At 59.0% G+C, this 14910-nt stretch overlaps 1 protein-coding gene across 1 annotated transcript in view; it reads left to right on the forward strand.

The window, feature by feature from the left end:
- Nucleotides 1–14910, forward strand: part of WDR1 (WD repeat domain 1) — a 44631-nt gene that overhangs the window by 12126 nt on the left and 17595 nt on the right. The window contains exons 3-5 of the mRNA XM_047855180.1: nt 1308–1398; nt 6036–6183; nt 7225–7405. Of these exons, the coding sequence (XP_047711136.1) occupies nt 1308–1398; nt 6036–6183; nt 7225–7405 (420 nt within the window). The remainder of the gene's footprint in view (nt 1–1307; nt 1399–6035; nt 6184–7224; nt 7406–14910) is intronic.

Consider the following 14910-nt stretch of genomic DNA (forward strand, 5'->3'; position numbering starts at 1 on the left):
TGCTGTTCAGATTTCTTTCAGTCAGTGGAAACAGGTACTTAATGTACGTCTTTTGGAAAAGAGAGCGGCACAGCGCAAGCGTTGGAGGCACCGAAGAGAGAGGAGGCCGTCCCGGGAGGTTTCATGCAGGAGACAGGTCTTTGGTTAGGCCTCATAAGTAGGTGTCAGCAGGCAGGAGGGCTGCTCCTGGCCAGGGGAACAATGTTTGCAGAGACACGGGACTAAGAGGAGAGCCAGAAGGCGGCTGGCGGTGGGCGGGGCTAGAATTCAGGGTGCACCCGTCCGGACTCAGTCTTGAGGGATGGGGATCCCATAGCCAGAGTGCGGAGAAGAGTGCCGGCCTCTGATCTTGTGGTCAGGTCGGGGAGAGGTGGGGGCGGTTGGGGATCAGGTTAGGTGTACCTGCAGCAGCCGCCTCTGGAACGCTGGGCATCCCACACTGGGACCTGCCATGGCCTCAGTCTCCAGCCTGTGGGAAGCTGCCTCTTTCAAGAGCCCTCGGTTTAGAGAAAGTGGACAGCGGGAATCAGGAGTAGATGACCGCGTCTTTATTCCCCCCTGAAAGAAAGCCCGGCTGCCGAGACGAGTTGAGAGCATCTCCGTATGCGTTTGTCGGGTTCACTGAGGCCTCTCGGCTGTGTGTGCGAGTGGGGGACGCCGTGCTCTACTTTTAGTAAGTTCTACGTTAAAACCTTGTTGCTGAGTAGTAGAGGTACTCCTGCTCCCAGATGCCGGCCCCGTTCTTGGTGCCAGTCCAGCCAACCCTCCATCTGTGCTGCGAAGCGAGCGGGAAGCCCACGTTTCCCGGCGAAGGTTGTAACAAAGAGAGGCTCCCACCCGCACGCCCCACTGTGCTCCTGGAGCTCGAAGCAGGGCCCCGTGACAGGCCGTCCAGTGGTAGCCGGGGTAGAGATGCTTGTGAACAGGGGGACCACAGGTGCCTCAAGAACGCAGCTGCCGATGGCACCCTCCCGCCAAGGGAAGTAGGACAGTCGACTTTCCGTGCAACTTCTGTCTCGTGTGTGTGTTTCACAAGTACGTACTGGTACTATGGCAAGTGTGGAAAAGCAAAAGACAGACCATCCTCTCAAGTTCTACAGCTGCAGGCTAAAGAGAAAGAGACGAAACTACCTGGATTTCTGTCGCCCGAAGATGTGCGGGCGGGTAGAGGTGCTGCTGAGATTTCTCTTTATGGAGGTTTTGACTTGGGTGCTTGTGTGTGTGTTATCCCAGTCCCCACGCCCCAACATCCACTAGCCGGGAGAGTGGGAAGCATTCCTTGTGTTCCTTCTGTCTCCTCCTTGCAGAACCCAGCCGTTGCTGACATCTACACGGAGCATGCCCATCAGGTGGTGGTGGCCAAGTACGCGCCCAGCGGGTTCTACATCGCCTCTGGAGGTACCTGTGTGTGTGCGTGCGTGGCTCACGGATGCATGTGGGGGGGTCCAGGAGGCCCCCAGGCCAAACTGGGCTTCGGGCTTGGGAGGGTAGGGTGGTGGGAGGTGGGGGGGGAAGGGGGGGCAGCAGGTGGAACCAGTGTGATTAGTTCCACTTGGGGCTGACAAGGGATGTAGAAGCCTCTAAAAAGCCCCATGGCAGGACTTTGTAGTTGGCAGTGTTCCAGCTGGTTCCGGCTCCGAGGTCAGCAGAAATGCTCACTTGAGGCTGGCCAGAGGCCTTTGTGGGCAGCTGTATCATGATGTTTTGGAGCTCATTTTGTGTGTGTGTGTGCTTTCTGAATTGCAGCTTTGTCTCGTGTCACCTTTATTCATGAGCTGCTCCTTTCCCAGTCCCTCTCAATGCTGGCCTCAGGCAAGCGCTCTGGTCTGTGCCTTTGCTCTCTCTAGCCAGGCTTTTGTGTGGCTCTGTGGGAGGCTAGCTAAGCGGAGGGACAGAAAGATCTTTGCCACGTAGGATGCTTTGTTTACCCCGGGTCTTTGGGGTAGATCTTTGATGAGAAAGGGAGGCACAGAAGTTAGCGTGGCTTACCCGTGTCTCGCATTCATTCACTCACTCATTCGTTCCTATGCTCTACAAGATGCTTATGGCTGCCTTGCCTGTGCCCAGCCCTGTCTCCAGCCCCAGGGAGAGCCAGGCAAGTGAGCTGATGCGGGCCTGGGCCTTGTCAGCCTCCCCAGAGAACAACAGATGAAGGAATGGCTGGAAGGACTAACCAGCCAGGAGAGGAGGCTGGAGTTCATACACTCCGGGAGCCGTTTGGTCTGCACTGGGTCGCTCCCTGTCCCTGGAGGGTGTGCCCCTTACTGACTGCGCAGGCTTCCTTGAGTAACTTACCTTCCTGGGCCTTGAAGTTCTCTCCCAGAAACTGGACAGAGGATCCAGAGTAGCAATGGGTGTGAGAGGCCTACGATGGTCTTGCCCTGATGGCCACCTGACAGCAGGTGACCCAAGTGTCTGCCACTAAAAGTAGGACATGCCAGGGCAACAGGTGTGCTGGCTGATGACAAATGCCGGCAGTCAGGGTTGTGTGTGAAGGGCTCCGCCAGGAGTCTGGCCCATAGTGGGCACTTAATGACGCTTGTGTTTAGATCTACTCCAAGGCTATCTGTAAACCTTTCATTTATTTGTTTTTATTTTTATTTATTTATTTTTTTTAACGTTTATCTATTTTTGAGAGAGCGAGAGACAGAGCGTGAGTGGGGGAGGGGCAGAGAGAGAGGGAGACACAGAACCTGAAGCGGGCTCCAGGCTCTGAGCTGTCAGCACAGAGCCCGACACGGGGCTCAAACTCATGGACCGAGAGACCGTGACCTGAGCCATCCAGGCACCCCTCGTAAACCTTTGATTTATATTCCTTGATTTATTTTCGCCCTGCAGTTCTGCCCCCTGTTCCTGCTTGCCAGCAAAATACCTTTTCCTTGAAAGCCCCAGGATGTGGCCCTGGTGCCGGGAGCCACAGGTCTAGCCGCTGAATCACTTGGGAGCCCCAGGCGGGGTGCTGCACCCGCTGGAAATCTGGGCGCTTCAGACCCCAGCGCTGAATTGGTGAGGGAGGCTGGCCCAGAGACCGTGGCAAAGGACAGTCCACAGAAGTAAAGGATCGGTTTGATCTTGACTTTCTCGGAAAAGTGCCCTGACTTGGCAGAGGAACTGAGGGAGGTTTGGGCCGTGTGCAGATCAGGTGTTCCTGGGCGGAGATCACGTTTTCGTTTCTAGCCTGCTGCTCCTTTTAATCGAGTGCACACAAGGAAGCCTCCACTGCAGAGATTAGGTCCTGGGCTAAAAATAGTGTGGTCGTGTAGTAGGGTTTGGAGTGTGCAGGAGGGAGGCTGGGAAAGTGCGTGCTCTGGTTAACTGGGTTACCTGGAACCTGGGGTGCCCAGGTTCTGCAGGGGAGGGGCCTAGTACCCCAGGAGGCCTGCAGCTCGCTCCCAGATGGGGTTCTAGCTTTCTGCGGGACCTTTAGATTCCTGTAAGTCTGAATGGTCTGTGTCTGCTCAATGATCAAGCCTTCCAGAAGGCCTGAGTAAGGAGCCATTGCAGGGGCTGGACCCCCAGCCCCACAAAACACAGTCAGTCTCTGCCCCGGGGTTGATGTAGCCCACGGTGCCATGTTCTCAGTGCAGAGCCATTTCCAGGGCAGGCCCAGTCCCCTCCAGCAGTGTCTTCCTTGTGTAATTTTGATGCTGGCGGTCTGTGCCCCACGCTCAGTCCCTGGGGCACCCCCCGGGCTGTGAATCCCAGGCTGCAGAGTGGCGGGCATCCAGGAGAGGGCCCCATGCCTAGAGGAGAGGAGAGGAGAGTTGCTCAAGTGAGGAACATAGAGGAGAGGCCTTGATGAAAGGCACTGAAGGACCCTCACACTCCCTGCTCCCTGTCATCGCCCCCCCCCACCATGTTACTAAGCTGCTGGAGAGAGGGGGCAGGCTCACCCAGACTGCCCCCCTCAGTGCCCCCCTCTTACTGCCTGGAGGGGGAGACGCCTTCCAAGTGGCAGACAGCAGGCACTCTTTCCCCATCGTCTGTGGCCTCCTGCAGGTGTCCTGTATCCCAGGGAAGGTGTCTTTGCTGTGCCCTCAGCACTTAGCATGGGCTTGGGGCTCGTGGGCCCTTGATCAGTATCTCGTGACTGCACAGGGTGCTGCCTGCCCCAGTTGGGCCTGAGCACCTGGCCTTCAAGTCCCACTGTCTTCTTTTCTAGTCCCAGCTGCTTCCAGAAAGGATTAAATGTATGGAAGCAAGCTAAGGGTCTCTCAGTAGATGAACGGATACAGACAACGTGGCGTGTATATGTATGTGTATGTATATATATACGTATACATGTATATACATATGCACATATGTATATATACACACACACACAGCGGAACACGACGCAGTCATAAAAAGGATGAGACCACGCCACTTGAGATACCACGGGAGGACCTAGAAGGTATTCTGCTAAGCAAAGCAGACTGAGAAGGAGAAATACCATGTGATTCCTCTTAGGAGTGGAATCTTAAAAAAAGGATGAATTAACAAAAAGCAGAATCAGACCTATAAATACGGAGAACGTGCTGGTGGTGGCTAGAGGGGAGGGGGTGCGGGTGGGAAAATGGGTGGAGGGGAGAGGGTCGGTCATACGGGCTTCCAGGTGTGGAGTAAGGAAGTCACGGGAACGAAAGGCACAGCTCGGGGAATACAGTCGGTGACCCTGCGATGACGACGTGTGGGGACAGAAGGTAGCTACTTGTGAGCACGGCGTAATGTGCAAACTTGTCACATCCCTGAGTTGTACCCCTGAAAGTAACGTCACGTCGTCAGTTATACCGGACGAGCAGGGCCCGTGGGAGGCGGCTGGTGGTCTGGTGAGGGAGGCATGGGGTGAGCAGCTGGTGCCGGGCCTGGGAAAGAGCCTGAGCCGCCCAGGAAGCAGAGCCCAGGGAAGCGGGAAGGCTGGGTCCGTCCTGGTTGAGCGGGTGGGACACTGTCAGCCTCTGCTACACTCAAGTGTAGATGCCGATTCTACGTGACTCCGTAGAGCCCCCTGGACCGGCCTGGGCACAGCCGACCACAGCCTGGTGTGTGCATGAGTGTGTGCGCACGTGTGAGCGTGAGTGTCCGTCGTGCACACATAGCCTCTGCTTTTTCCTTTCCTTTCCTGCTGGCTGCCTTGTTAGGGACGCCCCTGGCTGCAGGTCCCCTTTGCAGCTCACCTCGGCCAGGCAGCCTTCCCAGACCTCGCCCAGAGAGCACCAGGTCCCCAGGACCCCCATGTGGTGCTCTCCATGTGGAAGTCAGCTTCTCCCTGTCTGCCGCACAGGACTGTGGGCCCCCGGGGTTTGCTCATGGGTCAGGCTCTCCGGCAGCCTCCTGCGGAGCCTTATTTCGCTGTGAAGCGATGACTAACTTGGTGACGGGACCCTGGCGGGGAAGGGAAGGATGTGCCGCTTCCCCTTCCAGGACCCTCATTGGACTCACATGGGGATCCTGCAGCACCCAAGTCGTCTGGGCTGTGGGGTGTGCCTTAGATGCCAGAGGGCGGCACGGGTGGGGTGGAGGGGAGCCCCGGTGGGGGCCACCGTGCGCGTCACGGCATGCATTAGCTGCACACAGCTGCGCTCCTTGTCTGTGTGAGCACGGCCACTGCACGGGAGAGGTGGCTGTCACTAGTACTGTCACACTTTGGAAATGAAGAACTTCGGTCCCAAGCGTTAAGAAAGCTGCCTGAGACCCATGCGCCGCTTGGATCCCCCTACGAGGAAACCACAGTCCCAGAACCAGACCGCTTCCTGATGCCTCGGAAGTGCGCCTCCGCGTGTCTCTGGGCGTTCTGATCCACACCCAGGGTGCGTCATCCAGGTGACTGCTGGCGCCCCCCAGAGACCCGGTAGTGGCCCTCACAGAGGCCACGGGCTCTGGTTGACCGGTGGCAGGTTTTGCTTACCTGAGACACGTCCCTCCTCCCAGCAGCAGCCTCGGGCAATGCCAGCGAGCCTGGGAACCCTGGGCGGTGCTGTCCGGGCGTGCCTTGTGCCCACACGGCCCTGCCCCAGGGGGTAAACTTGGCTCTCGCTACCCCCTTGTGTCCACAGATGTATCTGGGAAGCTGAGGATCTGGGATACCACGCAGAAGGAGCACCTCTTAAAGTATGAGTATCAGCCTTTCGCTGGAAAGATCAAGGACATTGCTTGGACGGAAGACAGTAAGAGGATCGCAGTGGTCGGGGAAGGAAGGGAGAAGTGAGTCTCTGGCCTCGGCCCTCCCTGCCCGTGTCCCTTGGCTTTGCTTTCTTTCTGGGTGCCCCCGGTGGGAGGGGAGCAGTGACACCTGTGCCAGCTTGGACTCGTGTGGAGTCCCCCCGGGGCCCTGGTACCTTCCCTCTGTCTCTGACATCCGTGGCCCCTCACCTCTTGGAGCTCCAGCCGTCATGCCCACAGTCCAGGCTGCAGGAAACGAGAAGGTGAAAGAGTTACAGCTCTCAGGAGCGTTACTGGGGTCCCTCCCAGCATGCCACGGCCACACCTGGCTGCAGGGAGCTGTGCACCCCACCTGAGATGGTCACTTAACGAAGGAAGAGGGGGCAGGTGGCCCGCAGTGGCCGCCGCGCTCACGGCTCTAGTGACCGGTGGGGTCAGTACCGCGACTCAGGTTTCCGACTCCGAGCGAGGTCAGGGTTCCCCCCAGGGCACCACGGCCGCCGTCAAGCACTTAGAATTTGGCAGGCACACATCTCCCCACTCAGAGGCTATTTTTACTGCGTGTTCTGACAGGTATTAATTCTGCCATAGCTTTTCCAGTCATCCTGTTGGTCTCAGCAATTCCATTTTCATTCAGTCACACGTAGTAACCCCCGCGGTACGTTTTTATCAGATGCCAGCTGAGCGCAGGACATCCTCGCCTTTCCAGCAGGGGTGGCGGCTGCTAAATATCTTGGTCCCGCCCAGTAAAACTGTTAGGAAACTGGTAAGCCATAGGGCTACTCCCCTGGCAGGTGTTTCTAAGGCACATTCCACATGGGAGGCCTGTCGGCCTCGACCATATAGACCGAATAGGGATTCCAGTCCCTTCCCGAAGGCACTTGCTCTCGGATTCTCCAGCAAATACTGTGCAGAGCTGAAACCATGGGAGGCCTTCAGCGTTGACTCCTTTAACGAGCGTGCGTGAAGTGTGGCCACGAGCACTGCCCACCCCCACCCCGAGCACTGGCCACTCAGCTGCCCACATCTCATTGACTGTCCCCAGGGTTGACTTTTTCCTGTGACTCCTCTCATTGGGTCAAGGTTTGGAGCCGTCTTCCTGTGGGACAGTGGCTCTTCCGTGGGCGAGATCACGGGACACAACAAAGTCATCAACAGCGTGGACATCAAGCAGAGCAGACCGTACCGGCTGGCAACGGGCAGTGACGATAACTGTGCCGCGTTCTTTGAGGGGCCACCGTTCAAGTTCAAGTTCACAATCGGCGTAAGTGGACTTTCCCCTGGGGGTGGCTTCCACGCAAAACCAGCAGTCTAGACCTGCAGCTATGGCAGCCAGGTCGCAGGCACGTGCCATTAACGCCGTGACGTGTTGACGCGTGGACGGAAGTGGAGTTTACAGGGGAACTTCACACATGAAGCGCGTGGGGCAGCACTCGAGCCCCCGGCCCGCCTAGTCCTGCACTCAGGCCCGCCTGGATGCTTCCAGCAGGGAGGCGCTCGCCCCGGAGGAGGTGTATGTTTCTGGGGTTGCAGGGAGGGTGCATCTCTGATGCCGTGTGGCCAGGTGAGCGTTCTGGCTGGAGGAGCCTTGTCAGAAAGGGGTGGCCCAGGCCTGGCTCTGGTGGTGCCAGCTTGAGACCTGCTGAGCCCTCAAGCGATAGAGGTGGCGAGCTTCCGGGGATACCTGGATTTGTCTTGTCTGGTGAGGTGATGAGGGCAGGGTCCCAGCTGGAACGTGACATGTGATGAAGAGAGTTAGATGCTTCGACTCTCAAAGACTCATGCTCTAAATGCCTTAGCGGAGCATGTCCTAGCCCTGCACGTGCTCCCTGACTGCGACGAGGGTCTAAACCTAAGCCTCCCTTTTCCCGTCTGCAAGGTGGGTATGGAGGCATTGATACCAGAGCATTTTCACCATGAACTTTACTGCACAGCTGCCCGCGGGTCCAGAGCGGTTCCTTGCCCTACCTCATGGAGGATTAAATGAGAGAATGCCCTTAAAGAGACTCACTGGGGCCTGCTCTTAACCCCGGTGACTAACCGCAGTGATTCATAGATAGCGGGCAGGGTGTGGCTAGAAAGGATGATGACACTTCCTCAGCAGGTCCCCCACAGGGCAGCACTGAGGCAGTGGGCGGAATTTGCTGTCGGACACTGAGGGGCTCTGCTGGGGTTCCTGCTGGTAGTGAAACAGGCTTCCATCCATCCCCGGGGCCCTTGAGCAGGGCCTGGCAGGCTGTGTGGGAAGCACAGCAAGGCTTTCTGTGCCCTGCAGAGCGTGCAGCTCAGAGGTCCCTTTGCAGCAGTCCGTGTGGCTGTCTCCTGTGGCTGCTGCCTGGCTTGTAGGTGGTGGCGGCTTTATTGAAGGCTGTGGCTAGAGGTCCGTGCTTCCTACGTGCAGGCAGACGTACCATGGGATACGGGGTGAGCAGTGGGTGCTGAGTCAGATGGAGTCAGATAACTGAGCATCCTGCCTCGCACCCAGGAGAGGAAGGAGGACGGAGACAGGAGGTTTCTGTGGCAACAGGAGGTCGTCCTAGCTTGTCTCAGTGAAGCTGTCCCTGCCCCCAGGTACCCCTGTCCGCCTCCCCCGCTGTTTGATTTCACTTGGCTGTGATCTGGGCTCTGAGCTGGTGGGGCTCCCTTCCCCGCCCCGGGAGGGATGGTTTTCTCTTCGCAGATGGAGAGAAAACCCGGCAGGGAGCAGCTCAGTGGCAAGTAAGCGGAGCCAGGTTTTGAGTCCAGTCAGCTTGAGCCTGTGACTTCACCCCACTGCCAGCCTTCTCCACGTGCTCACTTGGGGCCTCGGCCGGAAGGCCCTTCCTCATTCCGTTTTCCTTTCTAATCTGAGAACACAGCCCTCGCCCCAAAACCCTGGCCCAGGTTGGGGGTCAGGTGCGGACGTTTGCCCGGCTGGCACCTGTGCCCAGAAAGGGCACACAGCTCGTCCCCACAGTCTGCCTGTGGAACCTGTCACCCGCGGGTCCTGCGTAAGGACCTGGGAGAGGTCCGAAGGGCTGTGGGCCGGGAATGGGGGGCACTGGGTGGCAGACCAGCGCGGCAGCTGGCTGGCTCTGCGACCCTCGGGTGGGCGATTGGTGTTCTGGGTCTCTTCAGGAGACGGATGGTGACGGCCCTCCTCCGCCGGCCCCGCCGAGCTGTGGGCGCACGTGAGCTGCTGGTGAATGTCTCCGTGTCCACGAGGAGTTCCTTGGGCTTCCGTCGGAGAAGATTCTAACAGGCTCAGTTGGCCTAGAGAGTAAAGGATGGGGAGAGCACTTGCCCCCTGGGCACCCACCCAAAATGCCTTGTAAAGTGTTGACAGCTTTGTAGATGAGTCTGACTTGTGCACGTGTGTCTGCCCTGGAGCCTCAAAACCCCGGAGTAAAGCTGGAGTGGATGGCTGGCTGTCCGCCCGTCCAGGCTCCAGCTTCTTGCCGTCTTCCTCTCGAGCACGTTTAAGGCCATGGGATAAGGGGTGGGCACGTCGGGAGCACAGAGGAGCTGAGTTCCAGTTGCCCTGAGAAAGAGGAAGTTGTGCTCTCAGTGTCAGCACGCACTGAAATAAGAAGCCGACGGTGCTCATACCCGAGGGGAAGTGCAGGGGTTTCTGAGACAAACCAGAGCGACCATACTCAGGTCAGACCACCTGCCCGTCCTGCTGGCCTGAGGAGGGGAATCAGATTGCTTTCCTTTTTTGTTCTCGCGTTTATTGGTTTAAACCAGCCGCTCATGTCGTACAGAGGGAGTATAGACTCCTGGTTCCTCCAGGCCTGAGTCCTGGATCAGCGTCAGCCACCCTCTGCTGAGCCCTCAGACTCTGGGTTCAACGTTAGTGTTCCTTCACCTAAAACCGCAGTGAGCCCAGGAAGCTGTAGAAACACAGGGTGGGGGAACCTTCACCTGAATAGGCCCGGGCCCACCCATATTCAGAGGCCGTGGGCCCCCCCGGACCCCCAGGACCATAGGAGGCCGGGTGTAGGACAGAGGCTTTGGGCATCGCTGTCTTCGCCCCTGGCCCTGGCATTCTGTGGGTAAAGGTAGAGGTTCCCTTTGAGGAGCTAAGAAAGAAGGGGCGGGTGGGCCCTTGCTCACTCCTCGTCTACCGCAGGCATGTCTTCCCCGCCAAGTGCGTCCCCGCAATGGATGCGTCTGGACGGGTGAGAACCGGCCCAGCTGAGCATCGTCCGCTGGCCTGCCGCACCCGTGCACCTGCCCGCTGGGGTGCTCTGCGAGTCTCTGGCCCCGCGCTTCCTCCTCCGTCCGGTGAGCAGGTTGGCCGCCCTGGGCCGACCGTGGACGCCCCTTCTGGAGCAGGCCCTTCGGAAGACTGCGTCCACATCCCGACCCACTTCCAGGTGTTGTGGTCGCTAGGGTAGTTTGTCTAACTCAATGATTGCCGAATCGGCACTCCTGTGCCCCGGGCCTGCTTCCGCAGGCTGCGGCCGGCCGACCTGGAGGTGGAAACTTCCCGCCCGAGTGTGTGAGAGCGGAAGGAGCCCCTGCGGCAGGGGGACACCTGGTCTCCTCTCCTCCCAGGTGCGGGTGCGGTGCGGTCGGCTGCTCTGGGAGCGGCTCTCCCCTGGCGCCCGTGGCGTCTCCCCCTCCACAGGCGGCTCCAGGCGGGGGCGTCCCACGTCCCTCTACACAGCGGGAGGGGACGTGAGCTACAAATCTGTCTTCGCTATTATTAGAACTGCTGCCTTTCCAGACCGTGAAGTAAAATTGGAGCTCTGATATGCAGGATTTTCTGGTGGTGGTTCTCCTGTTTCCTGACTCACAACAGGGCACGAAGCAGCCATATGGCTCCTTCGAAGTGTATCGGGGGCCTGGGCTGGGCCCACAGAATGCCCTGCCTGGTCAGGCCTAGCCTTTCTGCCCTCATGTGCGTTGGTCTTGCTTTTCAGAGAGCTGTGGGTGCGTTCGCGACGGGTGTGCTGGGGGGCAGCAGGGCACGTCCCCTCCCCCCGTTTCCTTCCTGGCTTCCCGCACAAGCTGTGGCCGACGGCAGGGTGACTGGCCCAGCCAGGCTCACACGGAGAAGCTTGCCGTCGCCTCCTCTAGTCCTCTTTCTCCGGAGTCCGCGGTAGCTGAACCAGTCTGTCCAGGGTGGCGGGAGAGGCAGGCAGAGGGTAGGGGTCACTTTGGTGCTTCTCAGCCAGGCTGAGGCTGGCGAGGAACTTGGCGAAGGATGTGGAAGACTTCAGAGCGGGAGGGGGGGAGCCGGGTGTGGAGGTGACACAGACCGAAGCAAGGCGAGGCCATGTTTCAGGTCCAGGCAGAAACCCCTTCTCAGAGCACTGGCTGTGGAGGCTGGGCTCGGGGAGGGGGAGGGCACCAGCGTTGGAGCCTGTTCCTCCCTCCACGAGCTCATGACAGGGAACAAGGCAGGTGGGCCTGGGGCACGTCGCTATGAGTGTCAGTAGCAGTCGTATGTTCAGGGGACAGCTGAGCCCAGCGGAGCCAGGGAGGGCTCCCAGAGGGGACATCTGAGCTGACCAGCTGGAGTCAGGCCAGGGCGCCCCATGGTGCTCTGACCCTATCAGTGACGTGGGCTCAGGTACATTACTTATTACCTAATGGCTTCAACGACTCCGTGTTCTCAGTGTCGAGAGGGGGTGATGGGGGGGGGGGGTCAGGTGATGATGGGGAGATAATGACAGTGGGGCGTTCTGGGGAGGATCCACTGACAGGGTCCCCGCCAGAGCTCCAGTGAGTGTTCGCCGTGACTGATGGGCGGACAGGATTAGACCGGACCCCGAGGGCCTTCCACATCAGGGGATGGGGGATGGCCTGTGCCGTGACTCCTCTGGGGGGTTGGGGAGGGGCCGGGAGCCCCCGCGCAGTAGGTGGTGGCTGGGTTAGGCGGCCACAGGAAGCCTTCGGGTGTCTGAACCCTCCCTGTGAAGTTTCCCCAGACCCGGTCCTTCTTGCACTCAGGCCTCACCTCCCCGTGGAGCGGGCTATTTTTAGCCCTCACTTTTTTGGTTAACGGGCTGTTCACTGCCATCTCCATTTAAGTGGGCTATTTCAGGAGCAGACATCAGTCTCCGGCTCATTTGGGCTCTTGGCTCAAGCTGCGGGAAAAGCTGACGGGGAGGAGTTTCTAAAGCCCGAGGCCTTGGGTTCACACAGCGCATGGGCCTCAGCTTGTCTGCCGTGCCTGGCCCGCGCCAGACCGGCCGGGGCTGTCCCACAACCTGCCTTGTTCCCGGGCCTGGGGAGGGGCATGCTACGTTCCAGCAGGGAGAAGGGCCACAGACCCTGTGTGGTGTCCCCTGTAACATCAGGGGTGCTGAGTGCTCTGAGAGACCCGATCCAGAGAGATGGGGCAGAGGGTCTGGGGAGAGGCCGTGGCAGCACAGTGGGATCGCTCCAGCTGTTGGCTGGACCTGGGCAGGTGCGGGGCTTGGGTGTCCGGTGCCCTTCGGGGGGGCGTCCTGACTAAGGCCAGCTGGGGTTGGGATATGGGGACGTTCCTGTTCTCTAAGGGAACCGGCAAAACTGAAGTTTGTTACGAGGCGGAATTAAATGATGGCTGGCCAGCTAATTCATAGTATATTCCTTACGCCCAGTAAAGGGGAATCAGCACCCCACCGTAGCCACCTATTTAGCCCTGGGTCTGCTCCATTTGTCGTGCGTGCTTTTGGTGTCCGAGTCTGGGGGGCCCTGCTTCCCTGGGCCGGCCGCGGCTGGATGGACAGCACCTGGGTGGCTCCCCGCCGGAAGGCCCCAGAGCCAGTGCGGTCAAGTGCAGAGCTCTGGAGGAGAAATGGGAGCCCCGGGTTCTCTCCCAGCCCTGTTGTCTCCTGGGAAGTGCCTGGAGGCTCCCTGAAGCCCTCGCGGTGGTTAGGCGGTGGGTGACCGGTGATGGTGGTGGAGGCAGAAGCAGCCAGGAGGGCTCGTAGGATCCTGGTTTGGAGAGCAGTTTGGTTCCGCTGTGGCTCACGTTGCCAGACTGCTCCTGCTGCTGGTCTCGGAGCACAGACCCGGGAGCAGGGAAGGCCAGCCTTAACACAGATGAGCACACACAGCAAACTCAGGTCCCTGTCACCCCGGTGGAAGCTGGGCCCCGGGAGGCGGGTGGGTGGCCTGTTCGTAATAGGGACCGCCTCCCAGCGGTCGCACAACCAAAGCCAAGTGCGGGCTGAAGCCGTGAGCCCGTCGTGCCTCCGTCAGGGGCACCGGTGTTGGTGCCCCAGAGGACAAGCTCTTCGGTCAGAGCCAAGTCCCAGCCCTACGGAAGGAGGCAGGAAGGAAAGCAGGCTGTGTAAACCAGCCACCAGCATCGCCCCCCTCGGTGCTCAGGCTTTCTTGTCCCAGCTGGTCTCTCCTTTCTTGTCCCAGCTGGTCCCTCGAGGGTGACCGGGGGTCCCTCCCAGTGAGATGCGGCTTTGGCTGCTTCTGGCCTACAGCTGAGGGAAGGGGAGGAAGTGCTGAATAGGAGGTGCCGGGCCTGCTTTGGGCTCCAGCTCAGGACGGGGACCGCATCTCATGGGGCCTGAGTGCCTGGCCTGGAGCCAGATCGCAGTCATGTGGTGCTGCGGAGCGAGGGCTGCCTCCACCAGGGAAACCCGTCCTCCCCCTCCCAGCTGGACTTTTGCAGACACATGGATTCCTTTGATCCCGGCTCTGGGGCTCCACTGCCCAGGAACCCGGCCCCGACTTCTCCTTCCTGGCCTGGGTTTCTTCATGAGGACAGTGGTCACAGTGTCCGTGAAGGGTTGTGAACACAGGAGCGTTTCGGATGACGCGGTCCACGTGCCCTAACGAAGTTCGGCAACCCGCGGCATGATCGCCAGGCATTTGTTCTCGTTTCTGGAAGCCAGAGCCTGAGATCCAGGTGTCCCCAGCTTTTGCCCCTACCCCCTGACTCCTTCCCGATTCTGTTACCTCTGGGGTTCTTTGGCTCAAGGGAGCCTAACCCCAGTCCGCCTCCATCTGGGCTTGTTCTGCCCCCCCCCCCCCCCCCCACCCGTCTGGGTCATTGCATTAGGACCGTGCTAATGACCTCATCTTGATTGCTTCTGGAAAGACCCTCTTTCCAAGTGAGGTTTCCATTCAGATAGCACCAATTCAGCTTGTGTCTTTGGGGCATAATTCAACCCATAACATGACAGACACACGTGCGGACCCCTCGCACGCAGCTCCTGATTAAGTTGAGTCAGTGCTTGGCTTTGGAGGGCACTGTGGGGGCAGGTGATGAGTGGGGTTTTTTCCTGAAGGTTAGCTGTTTATATCCACAGAAGCAGTTAACCCTTCCTACCCTTGGGAGAGCTAATAGTGCTTGCCAGGGTGGGGAGGGGCAGGGGGTGTTTAGAGGATGTTTTCTTATACGAACCCTCGATTTGGGAAAGAATGAGTTGTTCCTCTAGGAAAGGGACTCACCCCTGAAGGGTCACTTGAAGTCTTACTCCCAGGAAGTACATGACCATCGTTGAATTTCTGGTTGTTAGCTCCAACCCAAGGTGCTGCACCCTGGAGACTCAGCCAAGAGGCCTCCAGGTTCTGGACTGGAGTTCTCACTGGGCCCCTGAGGGAGGAGGGCGGGTTGTGTCTGCCAGAGGGGAAAGAATGCACCCTGAGTGGGAATGGGGAGGCCTGGCCCTCCCAGTGAGTCAGGGGCTGCTTCAGACTTGTTTATTTAAGCCCTGAGGTCGTCCTGTGACCTGGCAGTTCACATCGGCAGCCAGAGTGGATGTGTGAAGCAGACTGCATATTTCATAAAGAACTTTCCAGAACCTCCCGTCGTCAGGTGGATAACTGTAC

Source organism: Prionailurus viverrinus, chromosome B1 (assembly GCF_022837055.1).
Source record: "Prionailurus viverrinus isolate Anna chromosome B1, UM_Priviv_1.0, whole genome shotgun sequence".
NCBI lineage: Eukaryota > Metazoa > Chordata > Mammalia > Carnivora > Felidae > Prionailurus > Prionailurus viverrinus.